This window comes from Hyla sarda, chromosome 5, assembly GCF_029499605.1.
Source record: "Hyla sarda isolate aHylSar1 chromosome 5, aHylSar1.hap1, whole genome shotgun sequence".
NCBI classification, from domain to species: domain Eukaryota; kingdom Metazoa; phylum Chordata; class Amphibia; order Anura; family Hylidae; genus Hyla; species Hyla sarda.
The window spans coordinates 345,701,524-345,726,849 of NC_079193.1; the positions used below are offsets into that span (position 1 = coordinate 345,701,524).

The following is a 25,326-nucleotide window of genomic DNA, read 5'->3' on the forward strand; positions in this document are numbered from 1 at the left end:
ACCTCCGCCTTTGTGCAAGGAGGAGCACTGCCAGAGCCCTGCAAAATGACCTCCAGCCGGCTACAAATGTGCATGTGTCCACTCAAATGGTCAGAAACAGACTCCTTGAGGGTGGTATGAGGGCCCGACGTCCACAGGTGGGGGTTGTGCTTACAGCCCAACACTGTGCCGGACCTTTGGCATTTGCCAGAGAACACCACGATTGCCAAATTCGCCACTGGCGCCCTGTGCTCTTCACAGATGAAAGCAGGCTCACAATGAGCACATCTGACAGACGTGACAAAGTCTGGAGACGCTGTGGAGAACGTTCTGCTGCCTACAACATCCTCCAGCATGACCGGTTTGGCAGTGGGTCAGTAATGGTGTGGGGTGGCATTTCTTTGGGGGGAAGCACAGCCCTCCATGTGCTTGCCAGAGGTAGCCTGACTGCCATTAGGTACCGAAATGAGATCCTCAGACCCCATGTGAGACCAAATGTTGGTGCGGTTAGCCCTGAGTTCCTCCTAATGCAAGACAATGCTAGACCTCTTGTGGCTGAAGTGTGTCAGACATTACATCAAAGTTGGATCAGCCTGTAGTGTGGTTTTCCACTTTGATTTTGAGTGTGACTCCATATCCAGACCTCCATGGGTTGATAAATTTGATTTCCTTTGATAATTTTTGTGTGATTTTGTTGTCAGTACATTCAGCTATGTAAAGACGGAAGTATTTCATACAATTAGTTCATTCATTCAGATCTAGGATGTGTTATGTTAGTGTTCCCTTTAATTTTTTTGAGCAGTGTATTTTGGAGCAACATTTTGCTGGGTCTGCACCGAGTTAGCCAAGTAGGCGAGAAGGGGCGTACTGCATAGTACCCCTATGGGAGCTATAACATTGCAACAAAAAAAAGGGAAAAGAAAGTGAATAAAGATCATTTAACCCCTTCCCTAATAAGTTTGAATCACCCCCCTTTTCCCATAAAAAAAAAAACTGTGTAAATAAAAATAAACATATGTGGTATTTTCGCATGTGTAAATGTCCAAATTATAAAAAATATATCATTAATAAAACCACACGGTCAATGGCGTACGCGCAAAAAAATTCCAAAGTCCAAAATAGCTTATTTTTTGTTATTTTTTATATCATGAAAAAGTGAATAAAAAGATGATCAATAAGTCCTATCAATGATACCGCTAAAAACTTCAGATCACGGCGCAAAAAATTAGCCCTTATACCGCCCCATATGCGGAAAAATAAAAAAGTTATAGGGGTCAGAAGATGACAATTTTAAACGTAGAAATTTTCCTAAATATAGTTATGATTTTTTCCATAAGTACAACAAAATCAAACCTATATAAGTAGGATATCATTTTAATCGTATGGACCTACAGAATAAAGAGAAGGTGTCATTTTCACCGAAAAATTTACTGTGTAGAAACGGAAGCCCCCAAAAATTACAAAATGGCATATTTTTTTTTTCAATTTTGTCTCACAATGATTTTTTTTTCCATTTCACCGTAGATTTTTGGGTAAAATGACTGATGTCATTACAAATTAGAATTGGTGGTGCAAAAAAAAATAAGCCGCCATATGGATTTTTAGGTGCAAAATTGAAAGAGTTATGATTTTTTAAAGGTAAGGAGGAAAAAAAGAAAATGCAAAAACGGAAAAACCCCGGGTCTTTAAGGGGTTAATCGGTCTGTGCTGAAATCCCCATTGATCAGGAGAACTAGCAAGAAGAAGTGTGTGCTTCACTCCCCAGCTCCCAGAGATCTCCTTATAATGAGGTGACAAAGTGGAGATCACCGAGAGCCAGAAAGTTAATCGTACTACCAAGCTTTTCTCCTGGCTTGTACTAATGATGTATCTGTGACATGTCAAAAGTTTTTATAAATTACAGATATTACAGATATACTTTAAAGTAGTTTACAGCATACCAGGGAATTCATTACATTTTACATCGGGATGTGAACACTGCTGGCTGCCTTGGGTTAATATATTCAATTAGCATTGTACTAACAAGGTGAATTTACAGAAACCCAACCATCTTTGGCTAGAGAAATCTGTGTGCAGCTTTTTTTTTTTTAACAATGTAAATATTATAAATACAAGTGTTACAAAATGGGCAGCATGGTGGCTCAGTGGTTGGCAATGTTTCCCTGCAGCTTTGGGTCTTGGTTTAGAATCCATCAAAGGACACCATCTGCAAGAAGTATGTACAGTATGTCCTCTCCATGTTTGCATGGATTTCTACCAGGAATATATGTGTGTGTGTGTGTGTGTGTGCAATGTAGAAACACAGTTTCAGCACTTTCAACACATATTTTAATGTCTAGCAAACCTTAAAATAGTACAAACACCAAGCTCAAATGGGCACTGTCAGATTCTAAAAAAAACAATGTATATGTTGTACATCTTGGCAGCACTTTAACTTTTCTAATATACTTCATAGGAAAATGTTATTTCCTTTTTATAGAAATCATGGCTTATAAAATCATGGCTTATAAAATCATGGCTTTGTCCAAGCTGAAGTACTGGCATGGACAAAGTCCAGTAAGTGAGGGTGGGCTAGAACTGCTCTGTGCTCTCTCCTGTCTGATAGCACTCCTCTGTGCTCTCTCATGTCTGATAGTGCTCCTATGTGCTCTCTCCTGTCTATAGCACTCCTCTGTGCTTTCTCCTGTCTGATAGCACTCCTCTGTGCTCTCTCATGTCTGATAGTGCTCCTCTGTGCTCTCTTCTGTCTATAGCACTCCTCTGTGCTCTCTCCTGTCTGATAGCACTTCTCTGTGCTCTCTCCTGTCTGATAGTACTCCTCTGTGCTCTCTCCTGTCTGATAGTACTCCTCTGTGCTCTCTCCTGTCTGATAGTACTCCTCTGTGCTCTCTCATGTCTGATAGCACTCCTCTGTGCTCTCTCCTGTCTGATAGGACTCCTCTGTGCTCTCTACTGTCTGATAAAACTCCTCTGTACTCTCTCCTGTCTGATAGGACTCCTATGTGCTCTCTCCTGTCTGATAGGACTCCTCTGTACTCTCCTGTCTGATAGGACTCCTCTGTACTCTCTTCTGTCTGATAGCTCTCTTCTGTGCTCTCTCCTGTCTGATAGCACTCCTCTGTGCTCTCTCCTGTCTAATAGCACTCCTTTGTGCTCTCTCCTGTCTGATAGTACTCCTCTGTGCTCTCTCTTGTCTGATAGTACTCCTCTGTGCTCTCTCCTGTCTGATAGTACTCCTCTGCACTCTCTCCTGTCTGATAGCACTCTTCTGTGCTCTCTCCTGTCTGATAGTACTCTTCTGTGCTCTCTCCTGTCTGATAGTACTCCTCTGTGCTCTCTCCTGTCTGATAGTACTCCTCTGTGCTCTCTCCTGCCTGATAGCACTCCTCTGTGCTCTCTCCTGTCTGATAGCACTCATCTGTGCTCTCTCCTGTATGATAGGACTCCTCTGTGCTCTCTCCTGTCTGATAGTACTCTTCTGTGCTCTCTCCTGCCTGATAGCACTCCTCTGTGCTCTCTCCTGTCTGATAGCACTTCTTTGTGCTCTTGCCTGTCTGACAGCACTCCTCTGTGCTCTCTCCTGTCTGATAGGACTCCTCTGTGCTCTCTCCTGTCTGATAGTACTCCTCTGTACTCTCTCCTGTCTGATAGTACTTCTCTGTGCTCTCTCCTGTCTGATAGCACTCCTCTGTGCTCTTGACTGTCTGATAGTACTCCTCTGTACTCTCTGCTGTCTGATAGCACTCTTCTGTGCTCTCTCCTGTCTCATAGTACTCTTCTGTACTCTCTCCTGTCTGAAAGCACTCTACTGTGCTCTCTCCTGTCTGATAGGACTCCTCTGTGCTCTCTCCTGTCTGATAGAACTCATCTGTGCTCTCTCCTGTCTGATAGGACTCCTCTGTACTATAATAAAAGAGTGGTTCTTCAGGTGGTGACCACAGACCACTTCTCAGTTCCTATGCTTCCTGGCTGATGTTTTGGTCACTTTGGAATGCTGGCGGTGTTTTCACTCTAGTGGTAGCATGAGACAGAGTCTACAACCCACACAAGTTGCTCAGGTAGTGCAGCTCATCCAGGATGGCAAATCAATGTGAGCTGCTGCAAGAAGGTTTGCTGTGTCTGTCAGCGTAGTGTCCAGAGCATGGAGGCGCTACCAGGAGACAGGCCAGTACATCAGGAGACGTGGAGGAGGCCGTAGGAGGGCAACAACCCAGCAGCAGGACCGCTATCTCCACTTTTTGCAAGGAGGAGAAGCAGGAGCACTGCCAGAGACCTGCAAAATGACGATCAGAAACAGACTCCATGAGGGTGGTATGAGGGCCCGACGTCCACAGGTGGGGGTTGTGCTTACAGCCAAACACCATGCAGGATGTTTGCCATTTGCCAGAGAACGCCAAGATTGGCAAATTCACCACTGGCGCCCTGTGCTCTTCACAGATGAAAGCAGGTTCGCACTGAGCACATGTGACAGACGTGACAGAGTCTGGAGATGCCATGGAGAACGTTCTGTTGCCTGCAACATCCTCCAGCATGACCGGCTTTGCGGTGGGTCAGTAATGGTGAGGGGTGGCATTTCTTTGAGGGAGGCCGCACAGCCCTCCATGTGCTTGCCAGAGGTAGCCTGACTGCCCTTAGGTACCGAGATGAGATCCTCAGACCCCTTGTGAGACCATATGCTGGTGCGGTTGGCCCTGGGTTCCTCCTAATGCAAGACAGCACCAAACCTCATGTGGCTGGAGTGTGTCAGCAGTTCCTGCAAGAGGAAGGCAAGGATGCTATGGACTGGCCCGCCCGTTCCCCAGACCTGAATCCGACTGAGCGCATCTGGGACATCATGTCTCGCTCCATCCACCAATGCCACGTTGCACCACAGACTGTCCAGAAGTTGGCAGATGCTTTAGTCCAGATCTGGGAGGACATCCCTCAGGAGACCATCCACCACCTCATCAGGAGCATGCCCAGGCATTGTATGGAGGTCATACGGGCACATGGAGGCCACTCACACTACTGAGCCTCATTTTGACTTGCTTTAAAGGGGTACTCCGCCCCTGGCATCTTATCCCCTATCCAAAGGATAGGCAATAAGATGTTAGATCGCCGCGGTCCCGCTGCTGGGGACCCCGGGGATCGCCGCTGCGGCACCCGGCTATCATTACTGCACAGAGCGAGTTCGCTCTGTGCGTAATGACGGGCGATACAGGGGCCATAGCAGCGTGACGTCATGGCTCCGCCCCTCATGACATCACGGCCCGTCCCCTTAATGCAAGTCTATGGCAGGGGGCGTGACGACCGCCACGCCCCCTCCCATAGACTTGTATTGACAGGGCGGGACGTGACATCACGAGGGGCGGAGCCGTGATGTAACGATGCTCCGGCCCATGTATTGCCCGTCATTACCTGCAGAGCGTTCTCGCTCTATGCAGTAATGATAGCCGGGTGCTGCAGCAGCGATCCCCGGGGTCCCCAGCAGCGGGACTGCGGCGATCTAACATCTTATCCTCTATCCTTTGGATAGGGGATAAGATGTCTAGGGGCGGAGTACCCCTTTAAGGACATTAAATAAAGTTGGATCAGCCTGTAGTGTGGTTTTCCACTTTTATTTTGAGTGTGACTCCATCTCCAGACCTCCATGGGTTGATAAATTTGATTTCCATTGACAATTTTTGTGTGATTTTGTTGTCAGCACATGTAAAGACGAAAGTATTTATTTTGATTTGTTTATTCATTCAGTTCTAGGATGTGTTATCTTAGTGTTCCCTTCATTTTTTTGAGCAGTGTATATATCTGAATGGACAGTAATACAATAAAGCAATAAAACAGCATATAGCAGTCTAATGTTACATGTGTTACACTAGATATATTTACTCACAGTGTATCAGCAATTCTTGTCTGATGTTAAGACCTGCAGGGGCACATGAGTCTAGCATTAATTGTCAATATGCCTCCCTATTCTGGAGATTTTTATGCAAGTCACCCCCTCTTTTACTTGGACACATTTTGAACCGTTATGTTACTTTTCAGACTGCCACATGCAGAAAACCATCATCTGGTAACACATTGTTGAGAGACACTAGTATTCACCTGATCCACACAATTAAAGCCATCCCAGTAGGTGAACTTACAAGTCTTAAAAGAAACAGTAGTAGAGAAGTTATATATCAACAGCACAAACAGGGATCAATAAACAGGCTAAAGAATAGGGGTTACACAAACAAGGTCATTGACAGAGCAGAGAAAATAGTATCACATAAAGACCGTAAGTCATTACTATCTAATACAACTAGGCAAAAAAACAATGACATGTCTGTTCAACAAAGACCAATATTGGCTCTTACGTATTCTCTTTCTTTCAAGAAAGCCAAAAATATTATATACAAATATCTTCATATTTTGAAAGAAGATCCCACATTATCACAGTTACTGGTGGGTAGATGCTTCATGGTTTCGAAACAAGCCCCTACACTAGCAGACCAACTTTCTCCCAGCATGCTGGCCAACCATTCCACGAGTATCTGGTTACATCATAGCGGTTTTTATCGTTGCGGTAAAAACATTTGCAAGACATGTCAATATGTTCATGTGACCAAGAGTTTCCAAAATACCACAAATACTAGGGAATTTCCTATTAAGAAGTATCTTAATTGCTGCAGCACAAACGTTGTATATGTCATAGAGTGCACTAGTTGCAATTTAAAATACATAGGATGTACAAAAAGGAAAATGAAAACACGCATCCTGGAGCATCTCTATGACATAGACAGAAACACCACTCGTTCTAAGTCAGACGCCTCTCTGCATTTTATTGAAAAACATAACGGTTCAAAAAGTTTTTTCAAGACATATGCTATTGAACAAGTGAGTCCAAGTAAAAGAGGGGATGACTTGCATAAAAATCTCCAGAATAGGGAGGCATATTGGCAATTTATGCTAGACACATGTGCCCCTGCAGGTCTTAACATCAGACAAGAATTGCTGATACACTATGAGTAAATATATCTAGTGTAACGCATGTAACACTAGACTGCTATATGCTGTTTCATTGTTTTATTTTATTACTGTCCATTCAGGTATATATTTTGTTACATTATCAGCTTGTCTTTTTGTGTTTCCTGTGAATGCATATGTAAACAGATCAAAATGACGGTGAGGGTTCAGCCTATATGAACTCTGCTATTATGCCTCACCCATACAAATATGGTCTTGTTCACATTGCATGCGTTTGAGTACAGATCCATGTTTAAGTTGTTGTGTTGCTCTTTATTGCTTTTTAATCCACACTTGTAAACATATGATACATATACTACTCCTCTTCCCCTTACCCTATTTAAGGGAGATGAGGTGTGAGCCCTGGAGTCTCTGATAAAGATCGGTGATCCGCTCAAAACGCATCCAGAGAACCTTGTTTCTCTGCACCATGGAGTGAATTCTGCTTTTAAAAGACTTCAATAAAGCTGGAGATTTTACCTGAAAGCTGGATCAATCCTCTTCTTTCCTCAGTTTAATCCTGCCCTGAAAGCATCACTTAAGCTGATGGTTGGTTGCTCCTCTGTACCACTAAAATTAACTGCAGTGTAAATGTGGTGACTAACTGGAGTGGTGACATGTATGTAATACTGGTGGGGTGCTGTAACTGGAATAAAGTTTGTGACGCCAGAGTTGTGTTGACCACTACCCTCGAAAGGTAGTAGCTTCCTGGGCCAAGTGCTGGGGTAATAGGGACCACAGATGCAGGGAACTACTCAATTTTACTCAGGAACTTGCTAAATATACAGGAACAGTTCAACAGTTAGTGCAAAGTCCGCCGGATAATGTTTCAGGGATCAGAGTTGCTTCTAGGCACTATGGGACATGTAGTCCTTGCTGACTAACTAGCTTCTTTCTTGCTAAGATAGTTATGTTTTAGACTGATCAGGATTTGGAACTTGACTGAGTAGCTTGACTTAGAAGCTGACAAACACAGACTCTGCTCTCCTCTTAGGAATCCTGTATCAGGGCTTACTGCCAGACTGGACCTATTTGGGCCGGAGTTGCCCGAGACTTTCTAACGCCTGCTATTCTTTTGGAACTTAACTTACCTGAACTTAAAGTGGACAGTACAAGGTCTGGTCAGCTGGACCCTGTGAAGGGTGCTGTCACTCTGGAACAGTTTAGTGTTGCAACTTAATTTCCTTAGATCTGACCTGATTGGCTGAAGAAGACATGTGATCCGCTCAGCATCCTACTGCACAAACAAGTTCATTTTTAGGGCACAAGAAAGCATAAAAGTGCATTGACAGTATTTTTCAGTGCAATAAATTGTACAGTTAAACCTGAGTAGTGGGCCCAGAGGAGACAGACTAGGTGACATCTATCTGACAGGTCAGTAAGACAGGTGTGTGCCACATAAAAAGAGCAGATGGTTGCTGTGAACACATACTGTATGTAGATGTCAGCTTTACACGCAGACAAAAGATGACTGGCAATCTTTTTTCCATTATTGACTGTGTATCTAATAGAATGCAGTATATTGAAGTTATTACTGAATATCTATGTAGCCTATGCATAGTGTAATAATGGGGCCATGTATCCTTTCGTTTTCCTGCAGCCCCGGCTGGTGGCAGGCACCAACTCTGGATACCATGTTTCTGGCAGTAATTCTCCTTCTCTGTGTCTCCATTCCTATCACATGTAAGTAATTTTACCAAACTTCCAATACATTTATGTTATACATATAAATGTATAAGATTTAGGATGCTATTTTTGAAAAGCTGAGATGACTCCATTGTGCAAAGCTACTCATGCTTTTTGAGAATTTCTCAGAGGATGCAATGGAAATTTCATAAGTATGACAATCGGGATGGGATGGACTGATTGGTTTTAATATTCCTGCAGGAAATAAACATGCACACTTGGCTGCCCTTCTTCTTACCTCCTACTTTTATTACATTCCTGTGGTTAACATTGCTGCCTTGCAGTACTAGGGTCCTGGGGTGATATCTAACTAGGGCAACATTTGCATGAACATTTTATGTCCTCCATATGTGTGCGTAAGTTTTCTGTGGATATTTAGTTTACTACCACAATCCAAAATTGTATCGTATGCAATACACAGTATATTAAAGGGGTAGTATTCCAGGATTTTTTTATTTTTATTTGACTATATAACAGGGGCTGTAAAGTTATAGTAGTTCATAATTTAGTGTCTGTACCTGTGTTTTTAATGGTGGCCTCACAATTATTCTATGATTTTTGCCCCAATGTTTATTTTTAACAGCATACAAAATGAGTGTTGTCTCAGGTTTTCCCAGGTTGCAGTGTGGCCTGAGACATAACATCATTAGTCAGGTGATCAGAGGGAGCCTGTCTGCTTCAATGGGTGGAACGACCATGGAATGGGAAAGAGATCATTGTGCTGTGAATTGTAGTTTTGCAACAGCACCTTGGCCAGAATACACTGGTCTTGTAGTTTAAGGGAACAAACTCCAACAGGAAATAGCCATTTTACAAAAAGCTAGCCACAAGTTATGGTAATCTCACAACATAGCCATTTAGCCCCAAGACAAACATGTCTTCCAAAGCATGTCCATTACTGTCTGGCAGGTGCATTCTAAAATTACCTTATGGTGGATGACCCCTTTAATGATTAGGGGTACGGTCACACATGGTCTCTTTACTGCAGATTTTTTTTTTATATTTAAAGTTTTATTATAATAAGCAAAGAAGGGGTACAGGAATAGTGATAAGCAGCGGATGTCATATTCGAACTCGCGATATTTAGCGAATATGAGGACGAATTTTCGTCCCATATTCGTGAAATTCGAATATTCGTTATATTCATGACGTTTTTTTGAATTGCAAAATTTCGCTATTGCAAATGTGAAATTAATAGTGAAATTTCGCTCGTCTGCGCCTGCTCGCTATAACATCATGCGAGGGATGTTTGCTAGGGACGTTGCTAAGCTCTGACAACTGTGCTTGCAGAACTCTCATTGGCTCACAGGCATAGGTAGGGTGGAATTTCCACGAATATTCACATTGCGAATATTCGTATTGCGAATATTCGCAATGCGAACATTCGTATTGCGAATATTCGCATGCATAAACCGTTCGCCTCACAGTCTCATCCCTGGGTCTTTAATGAAATGATACAAGCATTGCATTATCAGTTGAAGGAGATCCCTACTATGAGCTCAGTTTTTAAAACAGTTTGAAAAAAAGACGAATATTCATAATAGCGAATTTTAATCGCGAAATTCGTAATATTCGTGAATTCGCGAATATGCGATATTCGTGACGAATATTCGAATTGCGAATATTCGTGAGCAACACTATAAACAGAATGGAAAAAAAGGGAAAAGGGGAAAAACAGAAGGCATATACAATCATATCCAATAATGATACAGTGGTTATACGCTGCAGATTGTTATGCATTTACAGACACAGTGCTGTAGAATAAATCTGGTGCAGGACCTGACCTGCGATCCAAAATTTTAAAGTACAGCATGCCAATTGTTGCATTGTATCTGCTGCAGATTAATTCATGATTTACCCCTTAGACTTTAATGGGGATATCAAAATCTGCAATAAATCCTCAGGCTCTGCAGATTTTTGCTTTATAAACAAAAAAAAAAATATTAGCATATCCAACCACAAATCCATAGCAGCAAATATTGCAGCAAATCCGAACTTATTTGGTGTGGAATAGCCACTGCAACACTACGTTTGAAACATTGCAGTTTACAGCAAAAATTCTTTATTTAACAAGGGAGTCAAAATTCACATACACATTTTGCAGATTTTGCTGCCAGAAAATCAGCAACATATTTACTATTTACATCAAAATTCATACAATAAGAGTGCATTCACACCACAGAATTTCCAAACTAAGAAATTCATTTTGGAAATTCTGTTGCAGCAGCCTCCTATTGTTTTAAAAGGAATTTAACTGTATCACACACACTGCTGACTTTCCTGACTCCAATTACCATGTTCAGTCTTTTGGCAGAATTTGCTCGGATGTGCATTGCCATCAATGGGTATGAAATGTCTGCCCAGAATTTCTCCGGTGAACATTCTGTAGTGCGAATGCGCCCTTAGATTTTGTGCTGCAGCGTTTGGGGCAAAAACTAATATGCTGAAAAATCTTCAGAAAAAAAAAAAAGTTAGAGCGGTATTTCAGGAAATTTTTTTTTTTTTAATATCAACTGGCTCCAGAAAGTTTAAACAGATTTGTAAATTACTTCTATTAAAAAATCTTAATCCTTTCAATAATTATCAGCTGCTGAAGTTGAGTTGTTCTTTCCTGTCTGGCAACAGTGCTCTCTGCTGACATCTCTGCTTGTCTCGGGAACTGCACAGAGTAGAAGAGGTTTGCTATGGGGATTTGCTTCTACTGTGCACAGTCTCCGAGTCAGGTGTCATCAGAGAGCACTTGGACAGAAAAGAAAAACTCAACTTCAGCAGCTCATAAGTAGTGACAGGATTAAGACTTTTTTAATAGAAGTAATTTACAAGTTAAACCATATTTAAAGGGGTACTACCGTGGAAAACTTTTTTTTTTTAAATCAACTGGTGCCAAAAAGTTAAACAGATTTGTAAATCACTTCTATTAAAAAATCTTAATCCTTCCAGTACTTTTTAGGGGCTGTATACTAAAGAGAAATCCAAAAAGAAATCCATTTCCTGTGATGTTCTGACCACAGTGCTCTCTGCTGACCTCTGCTGTCCATTTTAGGAACTGGAGAAAATCCCCATAGCAAACATATGCTTTTCTGGACAGTTCCTAAAATGGACAGCAGAGGTCAGCAGAGAGCACTGTGGTCAGGACATCACAGGAAATGCATTTCTTTTTGGATTTCTCTTTAGTATACAGCCCTAAAAAGTACTGGAAGGATTAAGATTTTTTAATATAAGTGATTTACAAATCTGTTTAAATCTGGAAAAGTTTTCCACGGTAGTACCCCTTTAAACACCCTAAATCTGTATACACATTGTTGACTTTTTTTTTTTAACAGATGGACAAGTCATAGTCTCCCAGGTTATGCCAAATTATGGCAGTATGAACGGAGCAACAAGACTCACAATCAAAGGTCGAGGTGGGTACACTATACCAACCATACTAACCACTAAAGGGAACCTTTTACTATGTTTTGTGACATTAAACCACGGCATGTCTTTATGTAGTTATTGTTCAGTGTCCCAAAGTTATCTATATGAAGTCTGCCTATTTCTACAATCTCACATTTGTTTAACATTTATTTCTATGGAGAAGACTTCCAGCCTGGTCTCCAGCAGCTTCAGCTGCATGCACATTGGGGCGATAAAGCCAAAGAAAGTACACTTGGCTTTATTCCTCTCTGGGTTTGACAGATCCATATAAAGTGCCCTACCTAATAGCCAAGAGTTTTTCCTAATCTTCAGTGACAGTGGACTCCCACTTTGAGGTCCCAAAGCACATTGATAGGTTTTTCACATACTACAAAATCTTATAAAACAAGCTGTGCAAGCACTCACCACATTGACACGATTATATCAAAATGTAGATTGATATATGTACCATTTCCTTTAGTTACCTTTTGTTTTTTACCTTCCTTCACTTTTTAGGCTTTGCAGCAGCCAATCAGTTCAACTATGGAGATGGAAACACAAATCGGGGGAACAGCGTCCAGCTTGTTTCATCGACCCGTTCATTTCCTTGTGATGTGGAGAAAGATGCCAGTCACTCCACACAGATCACCTGCTATACCAGGTACTTTGCCGGTAGGATGGAAGTGATATCTGGATCTCTTTAGTGGTATTTAGTGGTATTTTTACTTTTAAAAATAATAAAATTCATTTGATGGGGTTGTACGTGTAAAGGTGGTGAGAGAAGGTTCACTGGCAGACAATGTGCTTCGGTGGCTGAGGACAGTAGACAACCAATAGGCTACACATTGACTAGGTTACATAGTTGCAAGCATAATACTGGGACATTAAGTGCCACCCCTGGGACCACCTAAAATACCTAGAAACAAGTCAAAAAGAGAAAGTCCCAAATCCCCCATAATCTCCATCCCTCTGCAGTAGACCCTCCCTCCTTATTCCTGAGATGGTTGGCAACTATTCAGGTTATTTAGATAAAGAGCTAGGGTAGCCAAATGCATATTTTCTCCAGAAAGACTTGCCCAGCTACATATTTGAGCAGATATGCATGTGTTGTTGGGTGGAAAGGAGGAGAAAAAACAACGGGGCGCTCCCTGTGTGGTATTTTTTGGAAAAGTGAAAATGAAAATACCCACCACCAACATCCAAGGTGGCGTACTGACCTTGAGTCGATTGTACACAATGGTGGTGAGAAGGAATGGCGATAGTCTACTGCTCTCACCCCTTATCATTCTGTCTTCCTGAGGGGGACGAACAAGAATGCAAAGTAGGAGGAGTAAAAATGGGGGGGGGTATTTTGAGAGTGCTACTGCAAGAAACGGTATGAGCCAGCACTTATGCAGGACTAACTTTTATTGAAAAAAGAAGTCAAGAAGTAAAAAACAGGACAACGCGTTTCGGCGCTCGCTGGCGCCATCTTCAGGTCCACAATCATAAATTTGTGTAGTCCTAGCCGTACCCCTTTAACCCCCGGGCACACTATGGTGTGTTGTATACCGAGATTGGTATGATCACAGAATTTGATCCAGAGACAAGGGTAAACTTGAAAACAGGAATGGTTCTCACCTGAAAATCCTTTGTGCTAACACAACACAAACTGCTTACAGCACACAATAGAGAGAAGTTTACAGTGCTTAGGCTGTATGCATGAGATTTGGACATAATTCTCTTGAGTAGCTTTGGTAGCAGAAATACTGTAAGAATGTTTCTAATGACACTATGGTCACTTGTAATGTTACTTGGGGATACAGACACAGTCCACCCAACTTAAGAATAAAGGAAAGTTTTGTATCCAGCTCACCCCTCCACTGTGTTGCTCACGGAGCTTCTCCAGCCAGGTGCACGTATGGACCTACAGAATAAATATAAGGTGTAAATTTTAACCAAAAGAGCACTGAGAAGAAACGGAAGCCGCTAAAAATTACAAAATGGCGTATTTTTTTTTTTATATTTTATGGTTTCGCCATAGGTTTTGTGGTGAAATGACTGATGTCAATACAAAGTAAAATTGGTAGCCACTAAAACAAGCCCTTTTATAGGTCTGTTGGTGGAAAACTGAAAGTTTTATAAATTTTATAAGGTGAGGAGGAAAAAAACGAAAGTGCAAAAAAGGAAAAACGCGGAGTCCTTAAAGGGTTAATTCAAGTAGTATTTTGTGTGGCGTTCCCCTTTAAAAGGAATCCTTCTTTGCAGATTTTCCTTTCAATCATCTATCCTACCCTACAAACACAATATGGGTAACGTTCTATAAAATATAATATAATACTTGAGGGCTTGACTTAGGGATCTACAATAGCTTGTTACTAGTCCAGCAGTATTTGGTACGATTAAAATTAGCTAAAAATTGCCATGCATTACATAATGCCACATCATGTCATTGTATAGCACATTATATGGGAATAAATAAAAAAAAGATCTGTAATACATGCAAGTAGTTCTGTGAGCAGTAGACCTAACTCCATTCAAATACTTAAAGGGGTATTCCAGGATTTTTTTTTATTTTACTATGCTACAGGTGCAGTAAAGTTAGTGTAGTTCACAATATAGTGTCTGCACCTGTGTGTGTGACGGTTTTCTCACAATTCTTATGTGATTTTCACCCCAATATTTATTTTTAACAGCATACAAAATGACTGTTGTCTCAGATTTTTCCCAGGATGCAATGTGGCTGAGACCTAACTCACTAGTCAGCTGTCTGCTTCAATGGGTGGAGCGATCGCTTTCTTGGGAGAGAGATCAATCTGCAACTAATGCAACAGCTGTAGGCACCCTGATTGGAAACCACAGGTCTTTTGAATGGATGCAGCTCATTTATGTTCAATGGGTGGGGTGGCTGATGGGAGGGAGGAAAATGGAATTATGCGATTTATAGGCAAAGAAGAAAACTCAAACAGGAAATACCAGCTCACAAAAAGCTAGCCACAGAGTTATGGTAATCTCACAACATAGCCATTTAGCCCCAAGACAAGTGCAGATCCTTCCTAATCATGTCCATTACTGTCTGCCAGGTACGTACTAAAATCACCTTATGATGGATAACCCCTTTAATGTATAAAGCAAAAGGTGCACGATTATTTAACAGTCTAATCTAAACCTATGAATGATAACCAATGATACAGTCTTCGTAATAAAAATAATATATTAACTTATTTCCAGTTGTCTTTATTTTATCAAAACAAGATAACATTTTATTTCACATAAATTCGTATTAGCTTGACCTTTCACATTGCAAATAATAAGGACTCTACTCTTCTTTTATCCATAGTTTTAAAAGTTCATCTTCAATAGTGGTTGTAATCTTTTAAAATCCAGGGTAAATATTAACCCCTTAAGGATCTCGCTAATTTTGACCTTAAAGGGGTACTCCGCCCCTAGTCATCTTATGCCCAGTGCTCGTGGTCATGACGAAGTATAAATGTAATTCATGGTGCGTTAAGTACCGCTGCACCATGATGTACATTTACGTCAATTGTCGTTAAGGGGTTAAAGGTGTACTCCACTGGTAAACATTTTTTTTTAAATCAATTGGTGCCAGAAAGTTAAACAGATTTGTAAATTACTTCTATTTAAAAATCTTAATCCTTCCAGTACTTATCAGCTGCTGTATGCTCAAAAGGAAGTTATTTTCTTTTTTAATTTCCTTTCTGTCTGACCACAGTGCTATCTGCTGACACCTCTGTCCATTTTAGGAACTGTCCAGAGTAGGAGCAAATCCACATAGCAAACCTTCTAGTATTTATTAGCTGCTGAATACTACAGAGGAAGTTCTTTTCTTTTTGGAACACAGAACTCTCTGCTGACATCACAACCACGGTGCTCTCTGTTGACCTTTGCTGTTCCTTTTAAGAACTGTCCAGAGTATAAGAAAATCCCCATAGCAAACATATGCTGCTCTGGACAGTTCCTGACATGGACAGAGATGTCAGCAGAGAGCAAAGTGGTCAGACTGGAAAAAAATTCAAAAAGAAAAGAACTTCCTCTGTAGTATAGAGCAGCTGATAAGTACTGGAAGAATTAAGATTTTTTAATAGAAGTAATTTACAAATCTTAACTTTCTGGCACCAATTGATTTAAAAGAAAAGGTTTTCCAGTGGAACACCCCTTTAAAGGGTACTCCAGTGGAAACCTTTTTTTTTTTTTTTTTTTTAATCAAATGGTGCCAGAAAGTTAAACAGATTTGTAAATTACTTCTATTAAAAAATCTTAATCCTTCTAGTACTTATTAGCTGATGAATACTACAGAGGAAATTCTGAGATGTCAGCAGAGAGCACTGTGGTCATGATGTCAGCAGAGAGCTCTGTGTTCCAAAATGAAAATAATTTCCTCTGTAGTATTCAGAAGCTAGTAAGTACTGGAAGGATTACAATTTTTTAATAGAAGTAATTTACAAATGTGTTTAACTTTCTGGCACCAGATGATTAAAAAAAAAAAAAGTTTTCCACTGGAGTACCCCTTTAAGTTTCGTAGTCTGTGTGCTCTTGAAAGAATGATGTGTGCATCCAGCAGCAAATTCTTCTTATCCGATATCCACTACCATATAAGGTAGTATTAGTCTTTAAAACTTATGGATTGTCACCACCCAAGCCAAGATAAGCAGAAATTGAGTAGTAGCTTGAGCAGTAATAGGTCCAATAGAGACCCATCCATTCGGTAACGTCCCAACAGGTGTGGACCCGCTCCACACCTCAACAGGTGTTGACTTTGGACAGAACTTAGGAACAGAAGTTAAGTATTTCCCTGGTTTTCACCCTTTCCCCTTGAGAATGAGGAAGATGGACTTCAGCTGCAGGGGGACACCAGATGGCTACCGCAAGAGTGGTCCATGTTAGGGGGCAGCTGACTAAGGGAACTGGAAACAGCTTGCTGAAAGCGCGGGAGCCCGCCTCCATTGCACAGAGCTAACATTAACATACCAGCAATGGGAAAAATATCTCAGGACTGCCTGAATGGATCAGAACCCGGTATAGAGCATTTAAAAGCAGACTACCCACACTATACCTGTTTATTAAGGTTTGTGCAGGTGATCCTGAAGTCAGTTTCCCTTTTAAGTGATACTCCAGCATTTTACTTACTATACCCTAACATAATGAATAAGCACCAGATTGCACAGTGTCTGACTGCTGGGGCCCCGCAGCACAGCGCCGCAGCTCTTCGCATGGACGAGTGGGGGGGGGTGGACAAGTTCCCTCCATCCCTCCATGCATCCCCTATGTAAGTGGTGGAGATACACAAACACTGTACTCATGTGGCTCTCCCATAGAAATATCTGAAGGGGGCATGTCAACCTTGCTCCAAGTACGAAGAGAACCGAGTGCACCGTGTGAAGATCACGGGGGGTCTTAGCGGTGGGACCCCCTGTGATAAGAAGCTTAACCCTTATTGTCCGGATATGGGATAAGAAGTAAAATGCTGGAGCACCTTTAAACTGCATTTTAGACATACTGATAATGTACTATCTATAAAATAGGAAGGGCAGTCATCCCCTTCTGCTTGATCGATTTAAGCCAAATTTACTAGGGTTGTATCCAACCCTAATATGATATGGCATTAAATTTAAGACAAATCTTTTTCAGTTACCATACAAAACACACACAGACAAAATCCACCTGAGCTGAACAGTAGACATCACATAATTTAGTCAATAGAATGTGAAAGACATTTTCTATGTTTTACATCCATGCTGCTCTATGATCACTTGTGACAGGCCCTAAGCCTTGGGCTGCACTACTTCTGTGTAGATATATGTATGTCTGCACTATACCTGACAGAAACGAGAACGGTAAATGTTTTAATTTTCACTAAAGGGCTTTTTATTTGCAGTTGTTCCATATTTATAGGCAAGGTCATGGAATTAAAAATAAGGAAAACAAAATCTGTGTTTCAGACCCATGCCAGAAGATCAATACACAGTGAGAGTGAGCGTTGATGGTGTTCCTGTGGAGTTAAAAAACCACTGTGGTGATTACTCCCAGTACTGGTGGTGGGTGTGGATATGTGGGATACAGGTATGTAACACAGTTTGTTATTACGGTTTTCTTCATTTTATTTACATACATGCCATTAATGGCAGAGCACTAGCCCTCAATTCTATTTAGCTTTTAACTCTTTTAAGGGATGTCCAGTTGACAAATAGGGGATACATTTAGTAGTAGTGAAGTGTCCCTTTAAATGATAAAGAAGGTTAATATGATCTCATCTAATTTCAGATACTACAGTGGTCCACTCCACAGATTAACAGTATAACACCGTTGTCTGGACCTCCAGGTATCTATGGCAAAAAAATGTTTTTGTCTTTCTGATTTTCACATGGTTATATATTAGAATATTTTAATCATTTAGGATTCATTCCTGTTTTTGATAAATCAGCATATGTTTGGAATGTCATAAAAAAGTGTAATAACAAGGACTAAATGTCATAAATGCGTATGCCAATTACTGGCATAAGATTTGATAAATACACTGGGCAGAAAACTGGCATACAAGGATAATAAACTCATCCCAAAATGTTCAAATCCTCTGCAGCGCCACCACAGTTTAAATCAAGCATTACACAGTTCATCACAGTTCTGGCTAATAAATGAAGCACCTATATGGGGAATGCCAACCTATAATTAGAATTAGATTATGTTGAAATATGTTTTTTAACACTTTAAGAACATCAGGCGTACCTGTATAAAATTATGTAAAAAAATGTAATCATTAAGATATACGTAAATGCCTAAAATGTTAAAATGTCATGGTAATTAAACGACACAGTCAATGACGTACACTTAAAAAATACCAAAGTCCAAAATGCAGATTTTTGGTCACTTCGTATATCAGAAAAACATGAATAAAAAGCGATCAAAAAGTCCTATCAAAACAAACATGGTACTGATAAAAAAAACATGATGATGCAAAAAATGAGTCCTCATACATCCCATTATATGGAAAAATCAAAGAGTTATAGGGGTCAGAATAGGACAATTTTAAGCATACTCATTTTTTGTACAAAAAGTTATAATTTTTTAAACGTAATAACACAAAACCTCTATAAAGTTGTTAATTTTGTGGACCTACAGTATTTAGATAACATTTAGAAACAAAAGCCCCCAAAAGTTGCAAAATGGCTTTTTTTTGCTTCAAAAAAAATGTTGATTTGGTGATAAAATGAGTGATGTCATTACAAAGAATAGCAATAACGATAAAGAGTACAAAAATGGAGCACCCATTGGGAAGTACTTGCAGCTTGATTATGAAGACCTAAGTCTTGGTGACCTACAATGCTCCGGGATGACACTGGCAGGTGGCAGATGTTACGAGGCAGGGGAGACTTTGGAGATGCGGGGTGACAATGTTTTGCGCCGAGCTTGTGCTTTTTCAAGCCCTCAGGGACTGATTGTCTTTGCGTGAGCACCACCTGGTTTTGTTCAACTATAACGGGAGACATTTATTGAAAGCCTCTTACCTATTGTGGATATTGTCATTTGGGTAGCGGTGCCACTTGTTTTCTATTTTGATTGTCATTGCAAAGTATAATTGGTAGTGCAAAAAATAAGCTCTTATATGGGTCTGTAGGTGTATTTTAAGTGTTATGGCTTTTAGAAGACGTGGAAAAAACAAAAACAAAAGTGCAAAAAAAAAAGAGACAACCCCATCAATGAAGGGTAAACGAAGCTGCAGTTTTGACAAGATTCCATTAATTAAAATGCAATTTTCTTACAACTTATTGAGTAGATCCTCAATATCTATGCATATTAATGGTTTGATTTTTCAGGTTCTCTGATCACAATCACAGGCAGGATTCTCACTGATGTCTATGGCAGTAATTCTGCGCCAAGTTCTAATGGATATAATGCCAGGGTCCTCAGGTAAATCCTTTACTGCTTTCACAAGATTTGCAACAATAATGTGCATTGAGCAATATTACCTCTGAGCAACCTGGATATTAAAGATTTAGAATGCAAAATAATAATGCAAATTGTAAATATAACAATTGTCTGTTACAGAATTAAGAGAATCTGCAGAAAGATTCACTACACCTAAATCTACTGAATGACCAATGACCATTAATTTGTTTCATTAATCTAATGACCATTAATTTGTTTCATTAATCTAATGACCATTAATTTGTTTCATTAATCTAATGACCATTAATTTGTTTCAATTCCCAGAGAAGTATGGAAAAAGACTGCCCAGAGTCTCCTTCTAGGTCTCTCCAGGGAACCGGAACATTGGGAAAGAAGAACAACTTTTACAAGACTAAATGAATCAATGGTTGAATTATTAGATTTGAGTTCAGTGACTCTAAGGCTATGTTCACATGGACAATGTCTGGATGAAATATTTCTGTGCGATCATTGCCCCAACAGCAGAGCGCCAGCATGTTCTGCTTGTCTTATAGACAGCAATGTATTTCAGTGCCGACTACGCAGAAAGAATAGACATGCCTATTCTTTCTGCCGGACTCCATAATCTAGATTTTCGCAGCAGACATATCTGCACAGCGCAGCAGAATCCCATTGATATCAATGGGACTCTGCTGCTGTGGAATGTCCATGCAGAATTCTATTGCAGGATTCCACACAGAAATTCCATTATGTGAACAAAGCCTTATTGTACATTTGCTCAACTCTAGTCTCTTACTTGTTGCTTTCCAGCTGTTTCAAAACTTCAACTCCCAATTCCAATTATTCTTCATTAGACTTACAAAATAGGTGAATGACATTGGTGGCAATACAATTTTTCAGGACAGGAGATCTGGAGTCATTTTGAATGGGAACACATGAAGCAATAAACAAGATCTGTTACATCCGGCATGCCATTAGCGTCCCCGGGCTAAAATGGGGCACAGCATAATGGACCATGCAGCATAGTTGCCCTCTGGAGTGGTTGCACATGATCAAAGAATGTGATTGCCATATATGTGTGAACCCAGCCAGTGTTATTTAAAGGTACCAGTTTAGGAGAAGGATTTAAATGGGCACTATCACTTTAAAAAAAACTTTTGAAATGTCATAGGGACAAGTTTTGATTATTTGGGGTTTCAGTGCAGGAGACCGAGCAGGGAGAAGAGCGTGGCAGTGTGCTTTAATCCTCGGCTCTCAGAGAACTTTGTCTCGTTACCCATAGACTCATAATGGAGCGGCAAGACAAAGATCACTGAAAGCTGGGGATTATAGTGCACTGCTACGGTCTTATCCCTGCTCATTCTCCTCGGTGGAAGGCCACGACCAATCAAAACTTGTCCCTACGACATGTCAAAAGTTTTTTTTTTTTCCCCAATGACAAGGACACTTTTGAAGAAAATGTAAGGGTATATTCTTTCAGATAAGGTTTTTCTCAACAAAACAAGAAGGATCTGTGAATACTTTCTTTTTGGCACCATAGCACACCACAGCAGCTCTTGGAGAAAGTGAGGAGCAGATCTTTAGTCACTATTATGAATTTGTTCTTGGAAAACCTTAGGAAACAAATGTAGATCAATAACTCCATAAAATGCACAATGCATATTTGATTCTTTTTATAATGATTTTCTGTTACATTTCACAGGGCTTATGCTGGAGGAATGCCATGTAACCTGCTCGTACCTAATTCGGATAAATTGTAAGTTGTGTTTAACACACTATCTTGTATGAACACAGTACTGATTTAAAATCTAGAAATAATTCAGTGATTTGCTAATTTACACTTTACTATTTCTACTTATTATGTTCTATTTATTATTTGTGTAGACACTAAAGGACACTAGCTGCATACATAAAAATCTTTTGTATCTATTCATAGGTATGGGTTGGCGCTAGACTATGAATACAGTAGTTATGGTCACATGATCTGCCACAATACCGGGACATATATCGGTAAGCTGGACATTTATATTTGATCAATGTAGAGCCTGATTTTTTTTTCTTGCGGTACTGGATCATTATGTTCATTGGTCTGACGAAAAACACAGGGCCCCAATATTACCCTGTGAATCCTCCTGGTTACTGTAAATTTTAATATGTAAATGATGACAAATTTTGTACTATTGGGGTGCGTTCACACGGAATAAATCAAGAGTAATTCACGGCAAAAAATTTACGGGCGGAAAAAATAATTTTATTTTTGCGCAAAATTCGCGGGCAATTTGTGCGCAATTTGCGCATAATTTGCATGGAATTGCATGCGGAATTGCGTGCAGAAATGGGGGAGAAAGAAGTGAAGGGTTTTTCAGCCATTTCTGCGCAAATTCCGCACGAACTCCGCACAAATTGCGCGTGAATTCCACGCGAAAACAATGTCGGGCGGAATTTTTTTTTACCATTGACTTCTGTTGATTTGTGCTAGCGGATTCCGCTTGTAGAATGAACATGCTCTTCAGAGTCGGAAATCCGCTAGCAGAATTTCCGCAGTGTGAACAGGACAGCGGAAAAAACATTAAAGTCAATGGGCAGAGGGGATGTGCATTAATTTGGAGCGGAGAATTCAAGATGAATTACTCAAGTAAATTCCTCTTGAATTACTCCGTGTGAACGCACCATTAGACTAAAAAAGTAATTGTTACGCCGAGCGCTCCGGGTCCCCGCTCCTCCCCGGAGCGCTCGCTACACTTCCCTCACTGCAGCGCCCCGGTCGGTTCCACGGACCCGGGGCGCTGCGTTACCACCTCCGGCCGGGATGCGATTCGCGATGCGGGTAGCGCCCGCTCGCGATGCGCACCCCGGCTCCCGTACCTGACTCGCTCCCCGTCAGTTCTGTCCCGGCGCGCGCGGCCCCGCTCCCTAGGGCGCGCGCGCGCCGGGTCTTTGCGATTTAAAGGGCCACTGCACCGCTGATTGGTGCAGTGGTTCCAATTAGTGTTTACACCTGTGCACTTCCCTATATCACCTCACTTCCCCTTCACTCCCTCGCCGGATCTTGTTGCCCTAGTGCCAGTGAAAGCGTTCCTTGTGTGTTCCTTGCCTGTGATTCCAGACCTTCTGCCGTTGCCCCTGACTACGATCCTTGCTGCCTGCCCCGACCTTCTGCTACGTCCGACCTTGCTTCTGTCTACTCCCTTGTACCGCGCCTATCTTCAGCAGCCAGAGAGGTTGAGCCGTTGCTAGGGGATACGACCTGGTCACTACCGCCGCAGCAAGACCATCCCGCTTTGCGGCGGGCTCTGGTGAAAACCAGTAGTGACTTAGAACCGATCCTCTAGCACGGTCCACGCCAATCCCTCTCTGGCACAGAGGATCCACCACCTGCCAGCCGGCATCGTGACAGTAGATCCGGCCATGGATCCCGCTGAAGTTCCTCTGCCAGTTGTCGCTGACCTCACCACGGTGGTCGCCCAGCAGTCACAACAGATTGCGCAACAAGGCCAACAGCTGTCTCAACTGACTGTTATGCTACAACAGTTACTACCACAGCTCCAGCAATCATCTCCTCCGCCAGCTCCTGTACCTCCTCCGCAGCGAGTGGCCGCTTCTGGAATACGACTATCCTTGCCGGATAAATTTGATGGGGACTCTAAGTTTTGCCGTGGCTTTCTTTCCCAATGTTCATTACACTTGGAGATGATGTCGGACCAGTTCCCCACTGAAAGGTCTAAGGTGGCTTTCGTAGTCAGCCTGCTGTCTGGAAAAGCCCTGGCTTGGGCCACACCGCTCTGGGACCGCAATGACCCCGTCACTGCCTCTGTACACTCCTTCTTCTCGGAAATTCGAAGTGTCTTTGAGGAACCTGCCCGAGCCTCTTCTGCTGAGACTGCCCTGTTGAACCTGGTCCAGGGTAATTCTTCCGTTGGCGAGTATGCCGTACAGTTCCGTACCCTTGCTTCAGAATTATCCTGGAATAATGAGGCACTCTGCGCGACCTTTAAAAAAGGCCTATCCAGCAACATTAAAGATGTTCTGGCCGCACGAGAAATCCCTGCTAACCTACATGAACTCATCCATCTTGCCACTCGCATTGACATGCGTTTTTCCGAACGGCGTCAGGAGCTCCGCCAGGATATGGACTCTGTTCGCACGAGGCGTTTCTTCTCCCCGGCTCCTCTCTCCTCTGGTCCCCTGCAACCTGTTCCTGTGCCTCCCGCCGTGGAGGCTATGCAGGTCGACCGGTCTCGCCTGACACCCCAAGAGAGGACACGACGCCGCATGGAGAATCTCTGCCTGTACTGTGCTAGTACCGAACACTTCCTGAAGGATTGTCCTATCCGTCCTCCCCGCCTGGAAAGACGTCCGCTGACTCCGCACAAAGGTGAGACAGTCCTTGATGTCTACTCTGCTTCTCCACGTCTTACTGTGCCTGTGCGGATGTCTGCCTCTGCCTTCTCCTTCTCTGCTGTGGCCTTCTTGGACTCTGGATCTGCAGGAAATTTTATCTTGGCCTCTCTCGTCAACAGGTTCAACATCCCGGTGACCAGTCTCGCCAGACCCCTCTACATCAATTGTGTAAACAATGAAAGATTGGACTGTACTATACGTTTCCGCACGGAGCCCCTTCTAATGCGCATCGGATCTCATCACGAGAGGATTGAACTGTTGGTCCTCCCCAATTGCACTTCTGAAATCCTTCTTGGACTTCCCTGGCTTCAACTCCATTCCCCAATCCTGGATTGGTCCACTGGGGAGATCAAGAGTTGGGGGCCCTCTTGTTCCAAGGACTGCTTAAAACCGGTTCCCAGTAAACCTTGCCGTGTCCCTGTGCTTCCTCATGTAACCGGTCTCCCTAAGGCCTATATGGACTTTGCGGACGTTTTTTGCAAAAAACAAGCTGAGACTCTACCTCCTCACAGGCCTTATGATTGTCCCATTGACCTCCTCCCGGGCACTACTCCACCCCGGGGCAGAATCTATCCTCTGTCCGTCCCAGAGACTCTTGCCATGTCTGAATACGTCCAAGAAAATTTAAAAAAGGGCTTTATCCGTAAATCCTCCTCTCCTGCCGGAGCCGGATTTTTCTTTGTGTCCAAAAAAGATGGCTCTCTACGTCCTTGCATTGACTACCGCGGTCTTAATAAAATCACGGTTAAGAACCGCTACCCCCTACCCCTCATCTCTGAACTCTTTGATCGTCTCCAAGGTGCCCATATTTTTACCAAACTGGACTTAAGAGGTGCTTATAATCTCATCCGCATCAGAGAGGGGGATGAATGGAAAACGGCATTTAACACCAGAGATGGACACTTTGAGTATCTGGTCATGCCCTTTGGTCTATGCAACGCCCCTGCCGTCTTCCAAGACTTTGTTAATGAAATTTTTCGTGATCTCCTATACTCC

The 25,326-nt window shown here is 42.0% G+C and overlaps 1 protein-coding gene across 1 annotated transcript in view; it reads left to right on the forward strand.

Annotated features, from left to right (window-relative positions):
- LOC130274357 (fibrocystin-L-like) overlaps positions 1-25,326 on the forward strand; it is a 352,807-nt gene that overhangs the window by 109,326 nt on the left and 218,155 nt on the right. Inside the window, exons 3-10 of the mRNA XM_056522609.1 lie at positions 8,564-8,646; positions 11,973-12,053; positions 12,562-12,706; positions 17,985-18,105; positions 18,307-18,364; positions 19,857-19,950; positions 21,632-21,685; positions 21,866-21,939. Of these exons, the coding sequence (XP_056378584.1) occupies positions 8,598-8,646; positions 11,973-12,053; positions 12,562-12,706; positions 17,985-18,105; positions 18,307-18,364; positions 19,857-19,950; positions 21,632-21,685; positions 21,866-21,939 (676 nt within the window). The 5' untranslated portion in view covers positions 8,564-8,597. The remainder of the gene's footprint in view (positions 1-8,563; positions 8,647-11,972; positions 12,054-12,561; positions 12,707-17,984; positions 18,106-18,306; positions 18,365-19,856; positions 19,951-21,631; positions 21,686-21,865; positions 21,940-25,326) is intronic.